This window comes from Cervus elaphus, chromosome 5 (genome assembly GCF_910594005.1).
Source record: "Cervus elaphus chromosome 5, mCerEla1.1, whole genome shotgun sequence".
NCBI classification, from domain to species: Eukaryota; Metazoa; Chordata; class Mammalia; order Artiodactyla; family Cervidae; genus Cervus; species Cervus elaphus.
Window position 1 is genome coordinate 42,241,379 of NC_057819.1, and position 20,206 is coordinate 42,261,584.

The 20,206-nt window shown below is 36.0% G+C and overlaps 1 protein-coding gene across 3 annotated transcripts in view; it reads right to left on the minus strand.

The window, feature by feature from the left end:
* Positions 1-20,206, minus strand: part of SCLT1 (sodium channel and clathrin linker 1) — a 223,066-nt gene that overhangs the window by 69,541 nt on the left and 133,319 nt on the right. For all 3 annotated transcript variants that reach the window (XM_043902420.1, XM_043902419.1, XM_043902418.1), the window contains 2 exons: positions 14,491-14,565; positions 12,464-12,609 (listed from right to left, as the gene is read on the minus strand). In XM_043902420.1, coding sequence (XP_043758355.1) covers positions 12,464-12,609; positions 14,491-14,565 — 221 coding nt within the window. The remainder of the gene's footprint in view (positions 1-12,463; positions 12,610-14,490; positions 14,566-20,206) is intronic.

Here is a 20,206-nt window from a genome sequence, read left to right on the forward strand (position 1 = left end):
CTACCTAAACAAGAGTCCACCTCCGCCCGCCTGTGTCAGGGCGGAAACTAGACACTGAAGAGACCTGCAAACAGAAGCCAAATAAACAAAGGGAACCGCTTCAGAAGGGACAGGTGCAACAGATTAAAATCCCTGTAGGTAACACCAACTACACAGGAAGGGGCCTATAAATATCGAGAAGTGTAAGCTGGAACAAGGAGCTATCTGAGACTGAACCAAACCCGCACTGCCCACAACAGCTCCAGAGAAATTCCTAGATATATTTTTACTCTTTTTAATTAAAAAAATTTTTTTTCTTTTCTTTTCTTTTATATTTTTTCTATTTTATTTTCTTTTAAAATTCCCTATTACTCCCCCATTACTCCTTAATTTTCATTTTCATATATTTTTACAATTTTTTTAATTAGGGAAAAAAAATTTGTTTCTTGTTTTTTCCTCTTATTTTCTTTTAAAGTCCTCTATTACTCCTCTATTACTCCTAATTTTCATTTTCATTTCACTATAACCTTGGAAAAAAAAAAAAAGAGAAGCCCTATTTTTAAACCGAACTTCATATATATTTCTAAAATTTTTTGCGTTTTTGTTTTTAAAATTGTATTTTTAAGAGTCTAACCTCTACTCTAGATTTTTAATCTTTGTTTTTTAGTATGTGATATAAATTTTTGACATTTAAGAATCCAATATTCAGTTGCCGTTTTTACTCAGGAGGGTGCTGATTACTCTCTCCCACTTTTGACTCTCCGTTTTCTACCTCAGAACACCTCTATTTCCTCCTTTCCCCTGCTCTTCCCAATTCAATTCTGTGAATCTTTGTGGGTGTCTGGGCTACGGAGAACACTTTGGGAACAGACAACTGCGTAGATCTGTCTCTCTCCTCTTGAGTCCCCCTTTTTCTCCTCTTGCTCATCTCTATCACCCTCCTCCCTCTCCTCTTTTTCATTTAACTCTGTACACCTCTCTGGGTGTCCCTCATAGTGGAGAATCTTTTCACCATTAACCTAGAAGTTTTATTATCAGTGCTGTATAGTTGGAGAAGTCTTGAGACTACAGGGAGAATAAAACTGAAATCCAGAGGTAGGAGACTTAAGCCCAAAACCAGAGAACACCAGAAAACTCCTGACTACAGGGAACATTAAGTAATAAGAGATCATCCAAAAGCCTCCATACCTACACTGAAACCAACCACCACCCAAGAGCCAATAAGTTCCAAAGCAAGACATACCATGCAAATTCTTTAGCAATGCAGGAACATAGACCTGAGTGTCAACATACAGGCTGTCCAAAGTCACACCTAACACATAGACCCATCCCAAAACTCATTACTGGACACTCCATTGCACTCCAGAGAGAAGAAATCCAGTTCCACGCACCAGAACACTGACGCAAGCTTCCCTAACCAGGAAACCTTGACAAGCCAATCATCTAACCCCACCCACTGGGTGAAACCTCCACAATAAAAAGGAACCACAGACCACCAGAATACAGAAAGCCCACTCCAGACACAGCAATCTAAACAAGATGAAAAGGCAGAGAAATACCCAACAGGTAAAGGAGCATGAAAAATGCCCACCAAGTCAAACAAAAGAGGAGGAGATAGGGAATCTACCTGGAAAAGAATTTAGAATAATGATAATAAAAATGATCCAAAATCTTGAAAACAACATGGAGTTACAGATAAATAGCCTGGAGACAAAGATTGAGAAGATGCAAGAAATGTTTAATAAGGACCTAGAAGAAATAAAAGAGTCAATTAAAAATGAATAATGCAGTAAATAAGATCAAAAACACTCTGGAGGGAACCAAGAGTAGAATAACGGAGGCAGAAGAGAGGATAAGTGAGGTAGAAGATAAAATGGTGGAAATAAATGAAGCAGAGAGGAAAAAAGAATCAAAAGAAATGAGGACAACCTCAGGGACCTCTGGGACAATGTGAAAGGCCCCAACATTTGAATCATAGGAGTCCCAGAAGAAGAAGACAAAAAGAAAGGCCATGAGAAAATACTCGAGGAGATAATAGCTGAAAACCTCCCTAAAATGGGGAAGGAAATAGCCACCCAAGTCCAAGAAAGCCAGAGACTCCCAAACAGGATAAACCCAAGGCGAAACACCCCAAGACACATATTAATCAAATTAACAAAGATCAGACACAAAGAACAAATATTAAAAGCAGCAAGGGAGAAACAACAAATAACACACAAAGGGATTCCCATAAGGATAACAGCTGATCTATCAATAGAAACCCTTCAGGCCAGAAGGGAACGGCAGGACATACTTAGAGTAATGAAAGAGAATAACCTACAACCTAGATTACTGCATCCAGCAAGGATCTCATTCAGATATGAAGGAGAATTCAAAACCTTTACATACAAGCAAAAGCTGAGAGAATTCAGCGCCACCAAACCAGCTCTTCAACAAATGCTAAAGGATCTTCTCTAGACAGGAAATGCAGAAAGGTTGTATAAACATGAACCCAAAACAACAAAGTAAATGGCAACAGGACCATACCTATCAATAATTACCTTAAACGTAAATGGGTTGAATGCCCCAACCAAAAGACAAAGACTGGCTGAATGGATAATAAAAACAAGACCCCTATATATGCTGTCTACAAGAGACCCACCTCAAAACAAGGGACACATACAGACTAAAAGTGAAGGGCTGGAAAAAAAAACTTCATGCAAATGGAGACCAAAAGAAAGCAGGAGTCGCAATACTCATATCAGACAAAATAGACTTTCAAATAAAGGCTGTGAAAAGAGACAAAGAAGGACACTACATAATGATCAAGGGATCAATCCAAGAAGAAGATATAACAATTATAAATATATATGCATCCAACATAGGAGCACTGCAATATGTAAGGCAAACGCTAACGAGTATGAAAGAGGAAATTAATAGTAACACAATAATAGTGGAAGACTTTAATACCCCACTCTAAACTATGGATAGATCAACTAAAAAGAAAATTAACAAGGAACACAAACTTTAAATGACACAATGGACCAGCTAGACCTAATTGATATCTATAGGACATTTCACCCCAAAACAAGCAACTTCACCTTTTTCTCAAGTGCACATGGAACCTTCTCCAGAATAGATCACATCCTGGGCCATAAATCTAGTCTTGGTAAATTAAAAAAAATAGAGATCATTCCAGTCATCTTTTCTGACCACAGTGCAGTAAGATTAGATTTCAATTACAGGAAAAAAATTATTAAAAATTCAAACATATGGAGGCTAAATAACACGCTTCTGAATAACCAACAAATCATAGAGGAAATCAAAAAAGAAATCAAAATATGCATAGAAATGAATGAAAATGAAAACACAACAACCCAAAACCTATGGGACACTGTAAAAGCAGTGCTAAGGGGAAGGTTCATAGCATTACAGGCTTACCTTGAGAAACAAGAAAAAAAGTCAAATAAATAACCTAACTCTACACCTAAAGCAACTAGAGAAGGAAGAAATGAAGAACCCCAGGGTTAGTAGAAGGAAAGAAATCTTAAAAATTAGGGCAGAAATAAATGCAAAAGAAACTAAAGAGACTATAGCAAAAATCAACAAAGCTAAAAGCTATTTTTTTTTTTTTAAATAAAATTGACAAACCATTAGCAAGACTCATTAAGAAACAAAGGGAGAAGAACCAAATTAAAAAATTAGAAATGAAAATGGAGAGATCACAACAGACAACTCTGAAATACAATGGATCATAAGAGACTACTACCAGCAGCTCTATGCCAATAAAATGGACAGCTTGGAAGAAATGGACAAATTCTTAAAAAAGTATAACTTTCCAAAACTGAACCAGGAAGAAATAGATCTTAACAGACCCATCACAAGCAAGGAAATCAAAACTGTAATCAGAAATCTTCTAGCAAACAAAAGCCCAGGACCAGATGGCTTCACAGCTGAATTCTACCAAAAATTTAGAGAAGAGCTAACACCTATCTTACTCAAACTCTTCCAGAAAATTGCAGAAGAAGGTAAACTTCCAAACTCATTCTATGAGGCCACCATCACCCTAATTCCAAAACCAGACAAAGATGCCACAAAAAAAGAAAACTACAGGCCAATATCACTGATGAACGTAGATGCAAAAATCCTTAACAAAATTCTAGCAAACAGAATCCAACAACATATTAAAAAAACCATACACCATGACCAAGTGGGCTTTATCCCAGGAATGCAAGGATTCTTTAATATCCATAAACCAATCAATGTAATACACCACATTAACAAATTGAAAGATAAAAACCATATGATTATCTCAATAGATGCAGAAAGAGTCTTTGACAAAATTCAACATCCATTTATGATTAAAACTCTCCAGAAAGCAGGAATAGAAGGAACATACCTCAACATAATAAAAGCTATATATGACAAACCCACAGCAAGCATTACCCTCAATGGTGAAAAACTGAAAGCATTTCCCCTAAACTGAGGAACAAGACAAGGGTGCCCACTATCACCACTACTCTTCAACATAGTTTTGGAAGTTTTGGCCACAGCAATCAGAGCAGAAAAAGAAGTAAAAGGAATCCAGATAGGAAAAGAAGTGAAACTCTCACTGTTTGCAGATGACATGATCCTCTACATAGAAAACCCTAAAGACTCTACCAGAAAATTACTAGAGCTAATCAACGAATATAGTAAAGTTGCAGGATATAAAATTAACACACAGAAATCCCTTGCATTCCTATACACTAACAATGAGAAAACAGAAAGAGAAATTAAGGAAACAATACCATTCACCATTGCAACAAAAAGAATAAAATACTTAGGAGTATATCTACCTAAAGAAACAAAAGACCTATACATAGAAAACTATAAAACACTGATGAAAGTAATCAAAGAGGACACAAATAGAGGGAGAAATACACCGTGATCATGGATTGGAAGAATCAATATTGTCAAAATGGCTATTCTACCCAAAGCAATCTATAGATTCAATGCAATCCCTATCAAGCTACCAATGGTATTTTTCACAGAACTAGACCAAAGAATTTCACAATTTGTATGGAAATACAAAAAACCTCGAATAGCCAAAGTAATCTTGAGAAAGAAGAATGGAACTGGAGGAATCAACCTGCCTGACTTCAGACTCTACTACAAAGCCACAGTCATCAAGACAGTATGGTACTGGCACAAAGACAGAAATATAGATCGGTGGAACAGAACAGAAAGCCCAGAGATAAACCCATGAACCTATGGACACCTTATCCTAGACAAAGGAGGCAAGGATATACAATGGAAAAAAGACAACCTCTTTAACAAGTGGTGCTGGGAAAACTGGTCAACCACTTGCAAAAGAATGAAACTAGAACACTTTCTAACACCATACACAAAAATAAACTCAAAATGGATTAAAGACCTAAATGTAAGACCAGAAACTATAAAACTCCTAGAGAAGAATATAGGCAAAACACTCTCTGACATAAATCACAGTAGGATCTTCTATGACCCACCTCCCAGAATATTGGAAATAAAAGCAAAAATAAACAAATGGGACCCAATGAAACTTAAAAGCTTTTGCACAACGAAGGAAACCATAAGCAAGGTGAAAAGACAGCCGTCAGATTGGGAGAAAATAATAGCAAATGAAGAAACAGACAAAAGATTAATCTCAAAAATATACAAGCAACTCCTGCAGCTCAATTTCAGAAAAATAAATGACCCAATCAAAAAATGGGCCAAAGAACTAAACAGACATTTCTCCAAAGAAGACCTACAAATGGCTAACAAACACATCAAAAGATGCTCAACATCACTCATTATCAGAGAAATGCAAATCAAAACCACAATGAGGTACCATTACACCTCAGTCAGGATGGCTGCTATCCAAAAGTCTACAAGCAATAAATACTGGAGAGGGTGTGGAGAAAAGGGAACCCTCTTACACTGTTGATGGGAATGCAAACTAGTACAGCTGCTATGGAGAACAGTGTGGAGATTTCTTAAAAAACTGACCCAGCAATACCACTTCTGGGTATACACACCCAGGAAACCAGATCTGAAAGAGACACATGCACCCCAATGTTCATCGCAGCACTGTTTATAATAGCCAGGACATGGAAGCAACCTAGATGCCCATCAGCAGACGAATGGATAAGGAAGCTGTGGTACATATATACCATGGAATATTACTCAGCCATTAAAAAGAATTCATTTGAATCAGTTCTCATGAGATGGATGAAACTGGAGCCCATTATACAGACTGAAGTAAGCCAGAAAGATAAAGAACATTACAGTATACTAACACATATATATGGAATTTAGAAAGATGGTAATGATAACCCTATATGCAAAACAGAAAAAGAGACACAGATGTACAGAACAGACTTTTGGACTCTGTGGGAGAAGGCGAGGGTGGGATGTTTTGAGACAACAGCATCGAAACATGTATATTATCTATAGTGAAACAGATCACCAGCCCAGGTTGGATGCATGAGACAAGTACTCAGGCCTGGTGCACTGGGAAGACCCAGAGGGATCGGGTAGAGAGGGAGGTGGGAGGGGGGATCGGGATGGCGAATACATGTAAATCCATGGCTGATTCATGTCAATGTATGACAAAAACCACTCCAATATTGTAAGGTAATTGGCCTCCAACTAATGAAAATAAATGAAAAAAAAAAAAAAAGAGAGAGATATCCTTTCCCTGTTTGTGTTCTTGACACCCTTGTCAAACATCAGCTGACCAGAAATGTATGCATTTATTTCTGTACTCTCTACTCTGTGCTGTAACTATACATTATTTTATAACAGTATTACATTGTTTTGATTACCAAAACGTTTTAATATATTTTGAAATTAGGAAGCGTGATGCATCCAGTTTTTGTTGTTGTTGTTGTTCCAGAATGGTTTGGCTATTTCAAGTCTTTGGAGGTTCAATACGATTTTAGGATTTTTCTCTATGTCTGTGAAAACACCATGGGAATTTGATAGGGATTTTATTGACTCCGTAGATGGGTTTGTGTAGTATGGACATTTTAACATTATTATTTCATTCAATAAACACACCTTTATATTTATTTGTGACTGTCAAATTATTTCCTCAGTGTTTTTCAGTTTACAGATTTTTCACTTTCTTGGTTGTAACTTCATTCTAAGTAATTTATTCTTTTTGGTGCTACTGTAAATAGAATTGCTAATTTTTTTCCATATAGTTTGCTGCTGGTGTATAGAAATGCAACTGATTTTGGAATGCTGGTTCTGTATCCTGAAGCTTTATTGAATTTGTGTATTTGTTCTAATGGCTTTGAGGCTGAGTCTCCAGTTTTCAAAATATGAGATCATATCATCTATAAACAAAGACAATTTTACTTCTCTTCCAATTTAGATGTTTTATTATTTTTTTCTTATCTAATTTCTCTAAGACATACAGTACTATGGTGAATACAACTGGCAAGACTGGGCACTCCTGTCTTTTTCATGATCTTAAAATTTTTAGATCTTCACCACTGGGTATGATGTTTGTTGTGTGCTTGTTATAAATGGCCTTTACTATGTTGAGGTACATTCTGTCTGCACCTAATATGTCGAAAGTTTCAATCATGAATGATACTATATTTTGTGAAATGCTTTCTTTATATCTAGTGAAATGATCATATGAATTTCATACCTCATTCTTTAATGTAGTGTTTTGTCACATTTATTGATCTGTGTATGTCAAAACATCCTTGCATCCCAGGTATTAATCCCACCATGATCCTTTTAATACACTCTTAAATTTGGTTTGTTAGTATTTTTTTTTTTTAGGAATTTTGCATTTAGGTTTACCAAGGATATTAGCTTATTATTTTCTTATAGTATGTTTGTCTTACTTTGGTATCAGAGTAATGATGGCCTTGTAAAATGAGTTTTGAAATATTTTCTCTTCTTCAATTTTATGAAAGAGTTTGACATTAAATCTTCTTTAAATGTTTGGACGAATTCATCAGTGAAGCCATTTGGTTCTGAACTTTTCAGAAATCCAAGGAGGTTTTTGATTATTGATTTAGTCTCCTTAATAGTAACTGGTCTGCTCAAATTTTCAATTTTTTATAAGGTTGCATATTTGTAAGAATTTATCAATTTTTTAATGGTTGTCCAACTTGTTAATATATCTTTGTTCACTGTAGTCTCCTATAGTCCTTTGTATTTGTGTGGTATCAGTGGTAATGTCTCCTCTTTTATTTCTGATTTTTATTTATTGAGTCTTCTCTCTTTATTCTTAGGCTTTCCTGGTAGCAGAGCTGGTAAAGAATCTGCCTGCAATGCAGGAGACCTCGGTTCGACTCCTGGATCGGGGAGATACTGTGGAGAAGTGATAGGCTACCTACCCACTCCAGTATTCTTGGGCTTCCCGGGTGGCTTAGTTGGTAAAAAATCCTCCTGCAATGCAGGAGACCTGGGTTTGATCCCTGGGTTGGGAAGATCTCCTGGAGGAGGGCATGGCAACCCACTCCAGTATTCTTGCCTGGAGAATCCCCATGGACAAAGGAACCGAGGGGGCTACAGTCCATGGGGTCACAAACAGTCAGACGCGACTGAGCTACTAGGCATAGCAAGGCTCTCTGTTTGATTTGTTTCTGCTCTAATCTTTGTCATTTTCCTCATTCTCCTAACACTGGGCTTAGTTTTTTCTTCTAGTTTCTTTAGGTGTAAAGTTGGGTTGTTTATTGAGATGTTTTTCATAATGTACGCATTTATCACTGTAAACTTTCCTCTAGGAACTGGTTTTACTGCATCCCATTCATTTTGTATATTTTGTTTCTATCTTTGGTTGTCTTAAGATTATTTTCTTTTTCCATTTTGATTTCTTCTTTGACCTACAGGTTGCTCAGGAGTGTGTTATTTAATTTCCACCTGTTCTGTTAATTTTTCAGTTTTCCTCCTGTTACTGCATTTCAGTTTCATATCACTATGGTTGGAAAAGATACCTGATATAATTTTAGTCTTCTTAAATTGGCTAAAATTTATTTTTGTGGCCTATCATATGACCTATTCTGGAGAATGTTTTGTGTATACTTGAGAAGATTGTGCACTGTGTTGCCATTGTATAGAAAGTTATTAGGTCTGTTTGGTCTTTAGCATTGCTCAGATGTGCCGTTTTCTTACTGATTTTCTGTCTGGATGATCTACCTATTAGTGAAGGTAAGGTACTGAAGTTCCAAGTATTATTGCTTGCTTTCTATTTCTCCCTTCAGTTCTTTTAATATTTACTTTACTATACCTAGGTGCTTTGATTTTGAGTGCATATAGTTTTATAACTTTTCTTTTGACAAATTGACTCCTTTATCATTATAAAATGACTGTCTTGGTTCTTGTGACAATTTTTGACTTAGATTCTATTTTGCCTGATATAAGGCATCTCTGCTGTCTTTTGGGTACCACTTGCATGGGCTATCTTTCACCATCTCTTAACTTTTAGTTTGTGTGTTTCTTCATATTTAAAATCAGTCCCAGGTAGGCAGAATACAGTTGGAACTTGATTTTTAATCCACTGAGCCTACATCTTTTGACTGGAGAATCAATCCACTTACATTAAAAGTCATTACTAGTAGATAAGGGCATTACACTATTGCCATATATCAACTGTTTTCTATTTTGTAGTTCCTTGGTTCCTTCACTACTATTTTGTTGTCTTCTTGTTGATTTTCGTACTTTGCTTTCATTCCTTTATCTTTTGTATACTTATTACACACTTTTTCTTTGTTGATCAGCATGAGGCTTACAGGAAACATCTTAGTTTATATTAAGCTGGTGGTAATTTGCTTTCAATCACATAAAAATCTCTGTAATTTCACTTCTCTCATATTTTTTATTATTGCTGTATAATTTATATCTTTTTATATAGTATATCCATTAACACATTATTGTACCTATTGTTATTTAAAAATGTTTATCTTTTAACTTCTATACTAGAGTTAAAAATTATTTATGTACCACCATTACAGTGTTAGAGTATTCTGAATTTGACTATATATTTACCTTTACCACTAAAAGTTTATACTTTTATATGTTTTTATGTTGCTAATTAGTGTCCTTCCATTTCAACTTGAAAAATTCCCTTCATCATTTCTTGCATAATAAGTCTAGTGGTAATGAACTCCCTTTTGATTTCTGCTTGTCTGGGGAAGCTTTTATCTCTACTTTAATGTTTCTGATGGACAGCTTTGCGTGATACAGTATTTTTGGTTCACAGTTGTTTTTCAGCACTTTGAATATACATACTGTGCCACACACTCTCTCTTGGCCTGCAAGACTTCTTATGAGAAATCCACTGACAGATTTATGCAGGGGTTTGGGGAGTCCTGTATGTCACCTGTATGTGATGAGTCCCTTTTCTCTTACCATTTTCAAGTTCTCTTTTTTTGACTTCTGACATTTTGATTATAATGTGTCAAGTGAAGTTCTTGATGTTCACCCTATTTGTGCTTCTTTGGGCATCATGGATCTGGATGTTCATTACTCTCCCAGATTTGGGAAGTTTTCCGTTATGTCTTTAAATAAACTTTCTACCCTTTCTCATCTTTGCTCCTTCTAGAATTTTCATAATGTGAATACTGATTCACTTCAAGGTGTCCCATAAGTCATGTAGGTTTTCTTCACTCATTTTCATTCTTTTTTGTTTTGTTCCTCTAACTGAATTGATTTCAAGTAACCAATCTTTGAGTTAGCCGAGTTTTCTTCTACATGATCAAGTCTGCTGATAAAGTGCTTTATTGAATTTCATTGTATTCTTTAACTCCAGGGTTTGTTTGGTTCTCTTTTTATGGTTTCACTTAGTTAAATTTTTCATTTTGTCCATGTATTGTTTTTTTTCCTGATTTCATTTAGTTAACCATCTACCAAGCTACCTTAAGACAATTATTTTTAACTTTTTGTCAAGAAGTTCATGGATCCCCATCTGTTTGGGGTTGATTACCAGAGTCTTATTAGTTTGCTTTGGTGGTGTCATGTTTGCTTGGCTCTCTGTTGCCATCTGTGCATTTGAAGGAGCAGACTCCTCTTCCAGTCTTTAGACTGGTTTTGGCAGCTAAAGTCCTTTTCTTGCCTTGCCCCAGAACTGATGGGACTGACTCTGGGTTCTCAGCTAAGTGGAACTGAGGCCATGTCATGTGTCTGTTGCCAGGTCCATGACCGGCAGACCTGTAACCAGGGGTGCAGTCAAATGTTATGCCTTCTAGGATTCTAAGGGTGCTCCTATCATGTCACTGGGCTGGTTTATGGGCAGGCCAAACTGCTTCGCAACTGTGGTAGTGTGAAACTAGAGCTAGGTCACAGACTGACTCAGGGATGTTAGTCAGGTCTGAGGCTGGCAGTCCTGCAGTGGTGGCATCTACAGGCATTAGCTTCTGCTTGCCTTGGGTGAATTCCTGGCCATGTAAGACTACCTCAGATTGTAATAGAACAGGGTTGGATCCACATAGTGTGGCTTTTGCTGGATCTGCAGTCATGTCAATGATTGGCAGACTCGTTACCAGGGGAACAGTCAGGTGTGGCCTCCACTGGGTCTGTTAGTGCTCCCGTCTGGTTCCTGGGCTGGTTCCTGGTAGGCAGCATTAGTTCAAGCTGCGGGAGAGTGGAACTGTAGCTGGGTAAACAGGAGTTCTTTGGGGGCCACAGTCAGGTCTGAAGTCAGCAGGCCTATTGATGAAGAGTAGCCAGAAGGGTTCCTTGGGAAGGGGCTAGGTGCAGGACTGGGCAAGCAGGGTTAGAGCCAAGCCCACAGGAAGATGGGGCTGCTTTGAGTTCATAGATGACACCATAGTTGGAGGGCCTGCCACTGGTATGCAGGCCTGCCTCCTCATTTTGGGGCTCCACCAGGGTTTTACAACTTCCTACATGGATCTCAGTGCTCCCGGAAAGGCACTTTTGTCTATGGATGCTTGTTAAATATTTGTTTCTGTGAGAGAAATGGGTTGGGACCTCCTATTCTGCCGTATTGCTGATATCACTCCTCTTTATTTTTAAAATATACATTAAACATATTCTATAACAGAGATTGAAATTTCATACAACTTAAGTTTTACTATATTAAGTAATACTCTGAATGGGGGTAAGGTAGAGGAATATTCAGAATGGATATGCCAGATTAAAAATTTATCATTTTAATAGATAATGTAATATATAAAAATGGTAATTATTGAATATTCAATACCGCTAAGCTGAGTATTTTAAAAGCAGTAATTATAAACAAGCTGCTCTAAGAGCTGTATAGTCAGTATGAAAAAAAAGGCCTTATGAACATCCTATATAACTGCCAGAAACAAGAAATTAAGAATAAAATGGTTCAGTACTGTATCTCTTCTTTCTGAAAAAATTAGCTTTCAAAAATAATCTTAAAAAAAATTCTGTTCAGTGTTAAAAGGTTTTTTTTTTTCCCTACATAAGATATAATTATGTATCCTATAAAAAAATCTAAAAAATCTGTCAAAAATTGTATGAATTCTGAAAATGCAAAAGAATAACTTACTTTATTTCAAGTTGTTTGATTTTATTTTCTGCTGTCTTAAGTCTCAGCTGAAGATCATCTTTTGAACGCTCGGCGACCAGGCATCTTTGGTGCATTTCTTCTAGTTTTCTGTAATCATTTTCATTTATTCTGCCTTCACGGTAAATCTGCAGAAGAGGCTTATATGTATATTACTTTGCAGAAAGAAATTATCTTAAGAAATTACACAGTTTAGAAACTGAAATAAATGATAAGAAATAAAAACTCATGATGTGCTCATCTGTTCTCACTATAACATTAAAACACATCAATAATTAACTTTGGTTGTCTCACATTTTCAAAATAAAATGCTGAAAACTGACATACAAAATAATTGCTTATTTTTAAAAGTTATTCATTGTACTATTCAAATAGTTTTAATATGTGAGTAAGAAATAGAAAATAGCTGAAATTAAAAAACACTCTAAGTGTCACCACTTGGAGATAACCACTTTGATTCTTTGATGAACACTTTCAGGACAATTCTGTATTGCTATATTCAAAAGTACAGACACATGCTATGGTGCAGTGAGAACTATCTGAAAGTGACTCCAGAATCTCACTCTAGGTTAACCAGACCCTGATCTAGCTGAAATGGTGGTTTCCCCTTCCCCAGCAGAAGTGGTTGTAGCCAAGTTCTGCTTCCTGTGAGACTAAGCTTCCACCTATGACACAGAGGCTATAACATTCCATGAACTGCAAGGTCTCCAGATGTGAGGCAGTTCACATTTTCACACAAACCCTACACAGAAGTACTCTTCAAATCCAGACTGCTTGGCCAACTAACCAATGTCTTTTCCCACTGACCAGACTGCTTTGTTATTCCTGCTCCATAAAAAGACAGTATCAGCATGTCAATGTCCTGCTAGTAAAACACATACCTAATACTTCAGAACCAGTGGTTATTCACTGTGACCACAGCATACCTATCTGTAGAACAGTGGAAGAAGAGAAACCTGTGACTTTCCTTTACCTGTTGCCTTTCGTCTCATAGCTTTTACATTTCCCCAATAAAGCCTATTCCTTAACCTATGCCATGTGATATTAAAAAATTCATCCCAAACCCTGCTGGTGGGTGGCAATCTAAATGGGACCTTTTCCTATTCCATAACAGAGGGAAACTCAGAAAGGATCAATCTTGAAGGCACAGTGACCATGAACAGCCTATCTTGAACATGACATGCATATATCTTATTTTCCACCACAAATGGAATTATATACTATATTCTGCTTTGTAAATTACTCTTTTACTATCTGATGTTCTCATAATCTTTTCATGTCAATAATATAGATATATCACATGTTTTTGATGCTATATAGCTCCTCTTTGAAACTCAAACTCTGAGTCTACTATTTGCTATTTTTATTTTTTAACATTGGACAAGTTACTTAACTTCTCTATGAAAGTTCCTAATGCAGCACGTAAAGCACAGTATGTGCTGCATCAAATTCAGCAGGCTTTTTCCCCACAAGGTATTTTAAAAGAGTGGACTATTTACTGCTAATAAAAAAAAGTTATCTAAGTAAGAAGTAAATTTTAAACTATAGACTTCTTACAAAATTCTTTCTTAAATGCCACTGAGGTAAATATTCTTTCCAAACTCTGAATAAAAATCTGTACTTTTAAAAGGTAAAAATCATAGCAATTTGTAATTTTTTGGTTATATATACCTGCTATGTTTACAGATGGCCTAAACCCAGTAAAAGTTGGCAGAAATTTTAAAAAAAAGAAAGACAAAATAAAATTTAATATTGGGATGTGGTCTACACAAGGAATACAGTTACATCATAAAAAGTTCAAAAAATGCGGCCACTCTTATAAAGAAATGTATATAGGCAATATCAGTATTCAAATGAAGATTCAAAAAATATTCAAAGCAAATAAAAGAACTCACCAGGAGAATACTTATAATATAGGGGTTGCTAGTAGATAGTATGATGAAAGCAGACAGTAATGTTGAATATTTGCAGTTGGGTTTAGGTAGTTATTTTTTCCTTTTTCTTTTTACCTTTTCTAGTTCTTCTTCCACTGCTTTTTTCTCCCTGATGGCTCGTTCGATTTGATCTTGTTTTTCAGCACACTGCTATAAATTCAAATCATATTTTAAATAAGCATATTTGTAAAACCTTAAGAAAAACGGGGCAAAATGGAAAAGGAAAACAATTTGTTTACAATAGAAATATCACACTTACCCTATCTATATAAGAAGACCATATTCATAATTGTTTTTTAAAAAGCTAAATCTTCAAAAGCTACCTATTTCAGGATTTCAGAAAACAACTCTGGTATAGAAAGCCAGGGAGTTCTAGGTAAGCATACTAGATGGAATACAGAGATTGATGGATTCCAGGGAGAAATAAATGAAACCCCTTTCTCATATTACAGTTTTCCTTTTCATATACTCTTATCACATATTTTAAAAGGTAACAGAACTAGACTGTGGCATACCACCATAGGGGTAACCTCTGGCCTAAAATGTACATGGATAAATTCTAGAATGGCTAATTTTCTTTTGCAAAACTTGTAAACAGCAAATTGATATGGTAAAACATTTTGTTAACATGAACAGAAAACATTTCTGGCTTGAAAGTTTTTTTTTTTTAATTTTTAATTGGAGGATAACTGCTTTATAATATTGTATTGGCTTTTGCCATACAATTAACAGGAATCAGCCATAAGTATACACATGTCCACTTCTTTCCACACTTCTAGGAGGTCACAGAGTACCAGGTTACTGGCTTGAAAGATTTTAATCAGTAAAATCAAACAAGCTAATCAATAGTCAATACAATTTAAAGTTTTGCAAATGAGACTGAAACTAAGAACAATCATTCTAACAACTGGCTCTTCACAGCCATTCTCTATTTTTGAGAATGGGTATGGTTATTTTCTACTATTATACTATGAATGAACCTGCTTTGCTGACAACACACTGCTAATACTCAATTATCTTTATCATAATTATATTTTACAGAAGTACAACATACACTGCTATACTTAAAATGGATAGCCAACAAGGACCTACTGTATAGCACATGGAACTCTGCTTACTGTTATGTAACAGCCTAGATGGGAGGGGAGTTTGGGGGAGAATGGATACATGTATATTATGGCTGAGTCTTTTCCTGTTCACCTGAAACTATAATACAAAGTAAAAAGCTTAAATATGTTTTTAAAGCTTCTAAAATAAATCAGATAATTAATCTAAATTTATCTTATATTAAGAGAGAACTTACTGTGTAAGATATATTCATGTAGTAAGTTGCTAATCTATGAAAAGGTAGTATTGTGGCATGAAATTTGGGATTTCTCCTATGTTCATACCCATCTCATGTAATTTTTTAATTGACTATTTCTTAGAGCAATTTAGGTTCACAGCAAAATTGAGGGGAAGTCACAGATTTCCCTCATACATAACCTCTCCCATTATTAACATCCTGCAATGGGAGTGGTACATTTGTTAAAACTGATATACCTACATCACACAACATTATCACCTAGAGTCCATAGTTTAGAGTTCAACTTTGGTGCTGTATACTTTGTGAGTTTGAAAATATTTATAATGACATTTATCCACTATTATAGTATCATATAGAGTTTCACTGGTCTAAAAATTTTCTATGATTTGTCTATGTTTATTCATCTCTCTAAGTCCCGTTAACCACTGATCTTTTTTACTGGCTCCATACTTTGCCTTTTCCAGAATGTCATGTAGCTGGAATCATATAACCTTTTCAGACTAGTTTCTTTCACTTGGTAATATGCATTTAAGTTTCTTCCATCTTTTCATGGTGACATAGCTTATTTCTTTTATGTGCTGAACAATATTCCACTCCCTGGATCTACTATAGTTTATTCATCACCAACTGAAGGACACATTGGTTGCTTCCAAGTTTTGGCAAAGAAAAAGGCTGTTGTAAATATACATGTGTAGGTTTTGTGTGAACATAAGTTTTCAGTTCCTTGGGCTAAATACAGAGGAATGCAACTGTTGGGTCCTATGGTAAGAGTAAAGTTACTTTTGTAAGAAAACACCAAACTGCCTTCTATAGTGGATGTACTGTTTTGATTTCCTGTGAGCAAAGAATGTGAGTTCCTATTTTCCTTATTAGTATTGGGTTTTAGCCATTCTAATAGGTGTATCTAGCCTTTATTTGGTGTAATGATATCTCATTATTATTTTATTTGCATTTTCACATATGATTTGGAATATATTTTTGGTTACTTATTTGCCATCTGTAAATCTTTGGTGAGGTGTCTGTTAAGGTCTTTGGCTCATTTTTTAATCAAGATTTTTGTTTTCTTTGTGTTGAGTTTTAAAGAGTTCTTCGTATGTTTTGGATAACAGTCATTTACTAGATGTTTTTTTGTAAATATTTTCTCCCCATTTCTGATTCCAATTTTCATTTTCCTGATATTGCTTATCACAGAGCAGAAACTTAGTTTTAATGAAGTCCATCTCACCAGCTGTTTCTTTCATGGATCATACCTTTGGTGTTGTATCTAAAAATTCATTGCCAAACTCAAAATTATCTGTATTTTCTCCTATCTTCCAGGAGTTTCATAGTTTTGCATTTTACATTTAGGTCTGTGACCCATTCTGAATTAATTTTTGTGTAAGGTCTGTATCTAGATTCATTCATGTGGATGTCCAGCTGTTCTAGCATCATTTGTTAAAAAGACTATCTTTGACCCATTGTATTGTCTCTGTTCTTTTGTCAAAGATCAACTCACTGTACTTATGTGGGCTAATTTCTGGGTAATCCCACTGATCCATCTGTTTATTGTTTCACCAGTATCACCCTGTCTTGATTACTATAGGTTTAGAGTAAGTCAAGGGGCTTCCCAGGTGGCTCAGTGGTAAAGAATCAGCCTGCCAATGCAGGAGATGAGTTCGATCCCTGAGTCAGAGAGATGCCCTAGAGGAGAAAATTGCAACCCACTTCAGTATTCTTGCCTGGGAAATCCCGTGGACAGAGGAGCCTGGAGAGTTACAGTCCATAGGGTTGCAAAGAGTTGGACACAACCGAGTGACTGAACACGCACACACTGGAAATGTGGTACAATGTCAGTACTCTGATTTTGTTCTTCTTCAATGTTGTATTGGCAATTCTGGGTCATTTGCTTCTCCATATAAACTTAAGAACCAGTTTGCCAATATTCACAAAACAACATCCTGGGATTTCAATTGATCTTTTTACTGTCTCCATAGTCTGCCTTTTCCAGAATGTCATATAGTTGGAATCATCTAGTATGTAAACTTTTCAGATTAGTTTCTTTTACTTGGTAATACACATTTAAATTTCTTCCATATCTTTTCATGGTGACATAACTCAATTCTTTTAAGTGCTGAACAATATTCCACTGTCTGCACTAAATCTTTAGTTCAAGTTGGGAAGAAATGACATCTTGACAATATTGAATCTTCTATGAACATGGACTACTTTCATTTATTTACTTCTTTGCAATCTTTCATCATAGTTTTGTAATTTTCCTCATAACTTGTTAGATTTACATCTAACTAATATTGGGGTGCTTATGACAATGTATAAAGGACATTATGTTTTTAATTTCAAATTCCACTTGCTCATTGCTGGTACAGAGGAAAGCAATTGACTTTTGTACACTAGTCTTGTAGCATAAAACCTTTTTCTTTTTTCCCCTCCATTTTTAACCTCCCTCCCATCTCCCTCTGCATTCTACTCCTCTAGGTTGATACAGAGCCTCTGTTTGAGTTTCCTGAGCCATACAACAAATTCCCGTTGGCTATTTATTTAACATATGGTAATGTAAGTTTCCATACATCTCACCCTCTCCTCCCTTCTCCCCATGTCCATAACTGTTCTCTATGTCTATTTCTCCACTGCTGCCCTATAAATTATTCAGTACCATTTTTCTAGATTCTGTATATATGCATTAGAATATGATATTTCTTTCTCTTTCTGACTTACTTCCCTCTGTGTAATAGGCTCTAGGTTCATCCACTGTCAGGAAGCATTTAACAGGCGGCTTCCTGTGTGCTCTTTTGGATCTATCATGAATCCTCTGTTCCTTATTAATTCCTGAATATTCAAGAATTTAGAGGAGTGGCACGCTACTTCCAGGGCTGAGGAATGCATGCATTTCCTTTGTTAGTTTCTCCATGAGGTGATAAGTAACTATTTACGACCTTCTTCCTTTTTATGAACCATATAGTAAAAGTGATTATTTACAACCCTCTCTCTTTGATATGGATCGCCTTATGTTCCTTGATAATTTGTAAGTCTGGACTTTTGATTTTTATCTTGCTGAAAATAGCTACCTTGTAAGACAGTATATATACCCACACTGTGTTGAATAAAACACCTTTGCTCCATCAGAGCTTGGGTACCCGTGTCTTTCTTTCTCTCTCAGGCTAATTCTTTGGACTGTGGAAGCCCACTGAGCTCACTTTCTTGCCCAGGCTTCTAAGACGCTCTGGAGAGGGTGCCGGGTATCTACGTAAAGCAGTGCAAGCTCTGTGTCAAGAGCTTTATTGGTTTTCTGCGTAAACCAAGGGATATCAGCCTCTTTCTCTCTTTTACTTTCTTATCATCGACTCTGGACCACCAGGTTCCGGTCCATTAAAGGACCTCAACAATCCACCTTATCAGAACTGACTCAAATGTGTTCCTTTTTATGGCTGAGTAATATTCCACTGTGTATATGTACCGCAAATTCTTTATCCATCCATGTATCAATGGACATCGAGAATTCTTCCGTGTTCTAGCTATTGTAAATAGAGCTGCAATGAACAATGGGATACATGTGTCTTTTTCAATTTTGGTTTCCTCAGGATATATGCCTAGGAGTGGGATTCCTGGGTCATATGGTGCTTTTATTCCTAGTTTTTAAAGGAATTTCCATATCATCTTCCATAGTGGCTGTGTCAATTTACATTCCCATCAACAGTGCAAGAACATTCCCTTTTCTCCACACCCTCTCCAGCATTTATTGTTTGTAGACTTTTTCATGATGGCCATTCTGTCAAAAATAAGGTACCCACAGGTGCATGGGGTTATTTCTGGGCTTTCTATCTTGTTCCATTGGTCTATATTTCTGTTTTTGTGCCAGTACCATACTGTCTTGATGACTGTGGCTTTGTAGTATAATCTGAAGTCAGGAAGGTTGATTCCTCCAGCTCCATTCTTCTTTCACAAGACTGCTTTAGCTATTTGGGGCCTTTTGTGTTTCCATATGAATTGTGAAATTTTTTGCTCTAGTTCTGTGAAAAACGTTATTGGTAATTTGATAGGGATTGCACTGAATCTGTAGATTACGTTAGGGAGCATAGTCATTTTCACAATATTGATTCTTCCTACCCAGGAATATGCAATATCTCTCCATGTGTTTATGTCATCTTTGATTTCTTTCATTAGTGTTTTATACTTTTCTGTGTACAGTTCTCTTGTCCCCTTAGGTAAGTTTATTCCTAGATATTTTATTATTTTTGTTGCAATGGTGAATCAGATTGATTCCTTAATTTCTCTTTCTGGTTTTTCACCGCTGGTACATAAAAATGCAAGTGATTTCTGTGTATTGATTTTGTGTCCTGCAACTTTGCTAAATTCAGTGATTAGCTTTAGTAACTTTCTGATACTACCTTTAGGATGTTCTATGTAGAGTGTCATGTCATCTGCAAACAGTGAGAGCTTTACTTCTTTCCCAATCTGGATTCCTTTTATTTACTTTTCTTCTCTGACTGC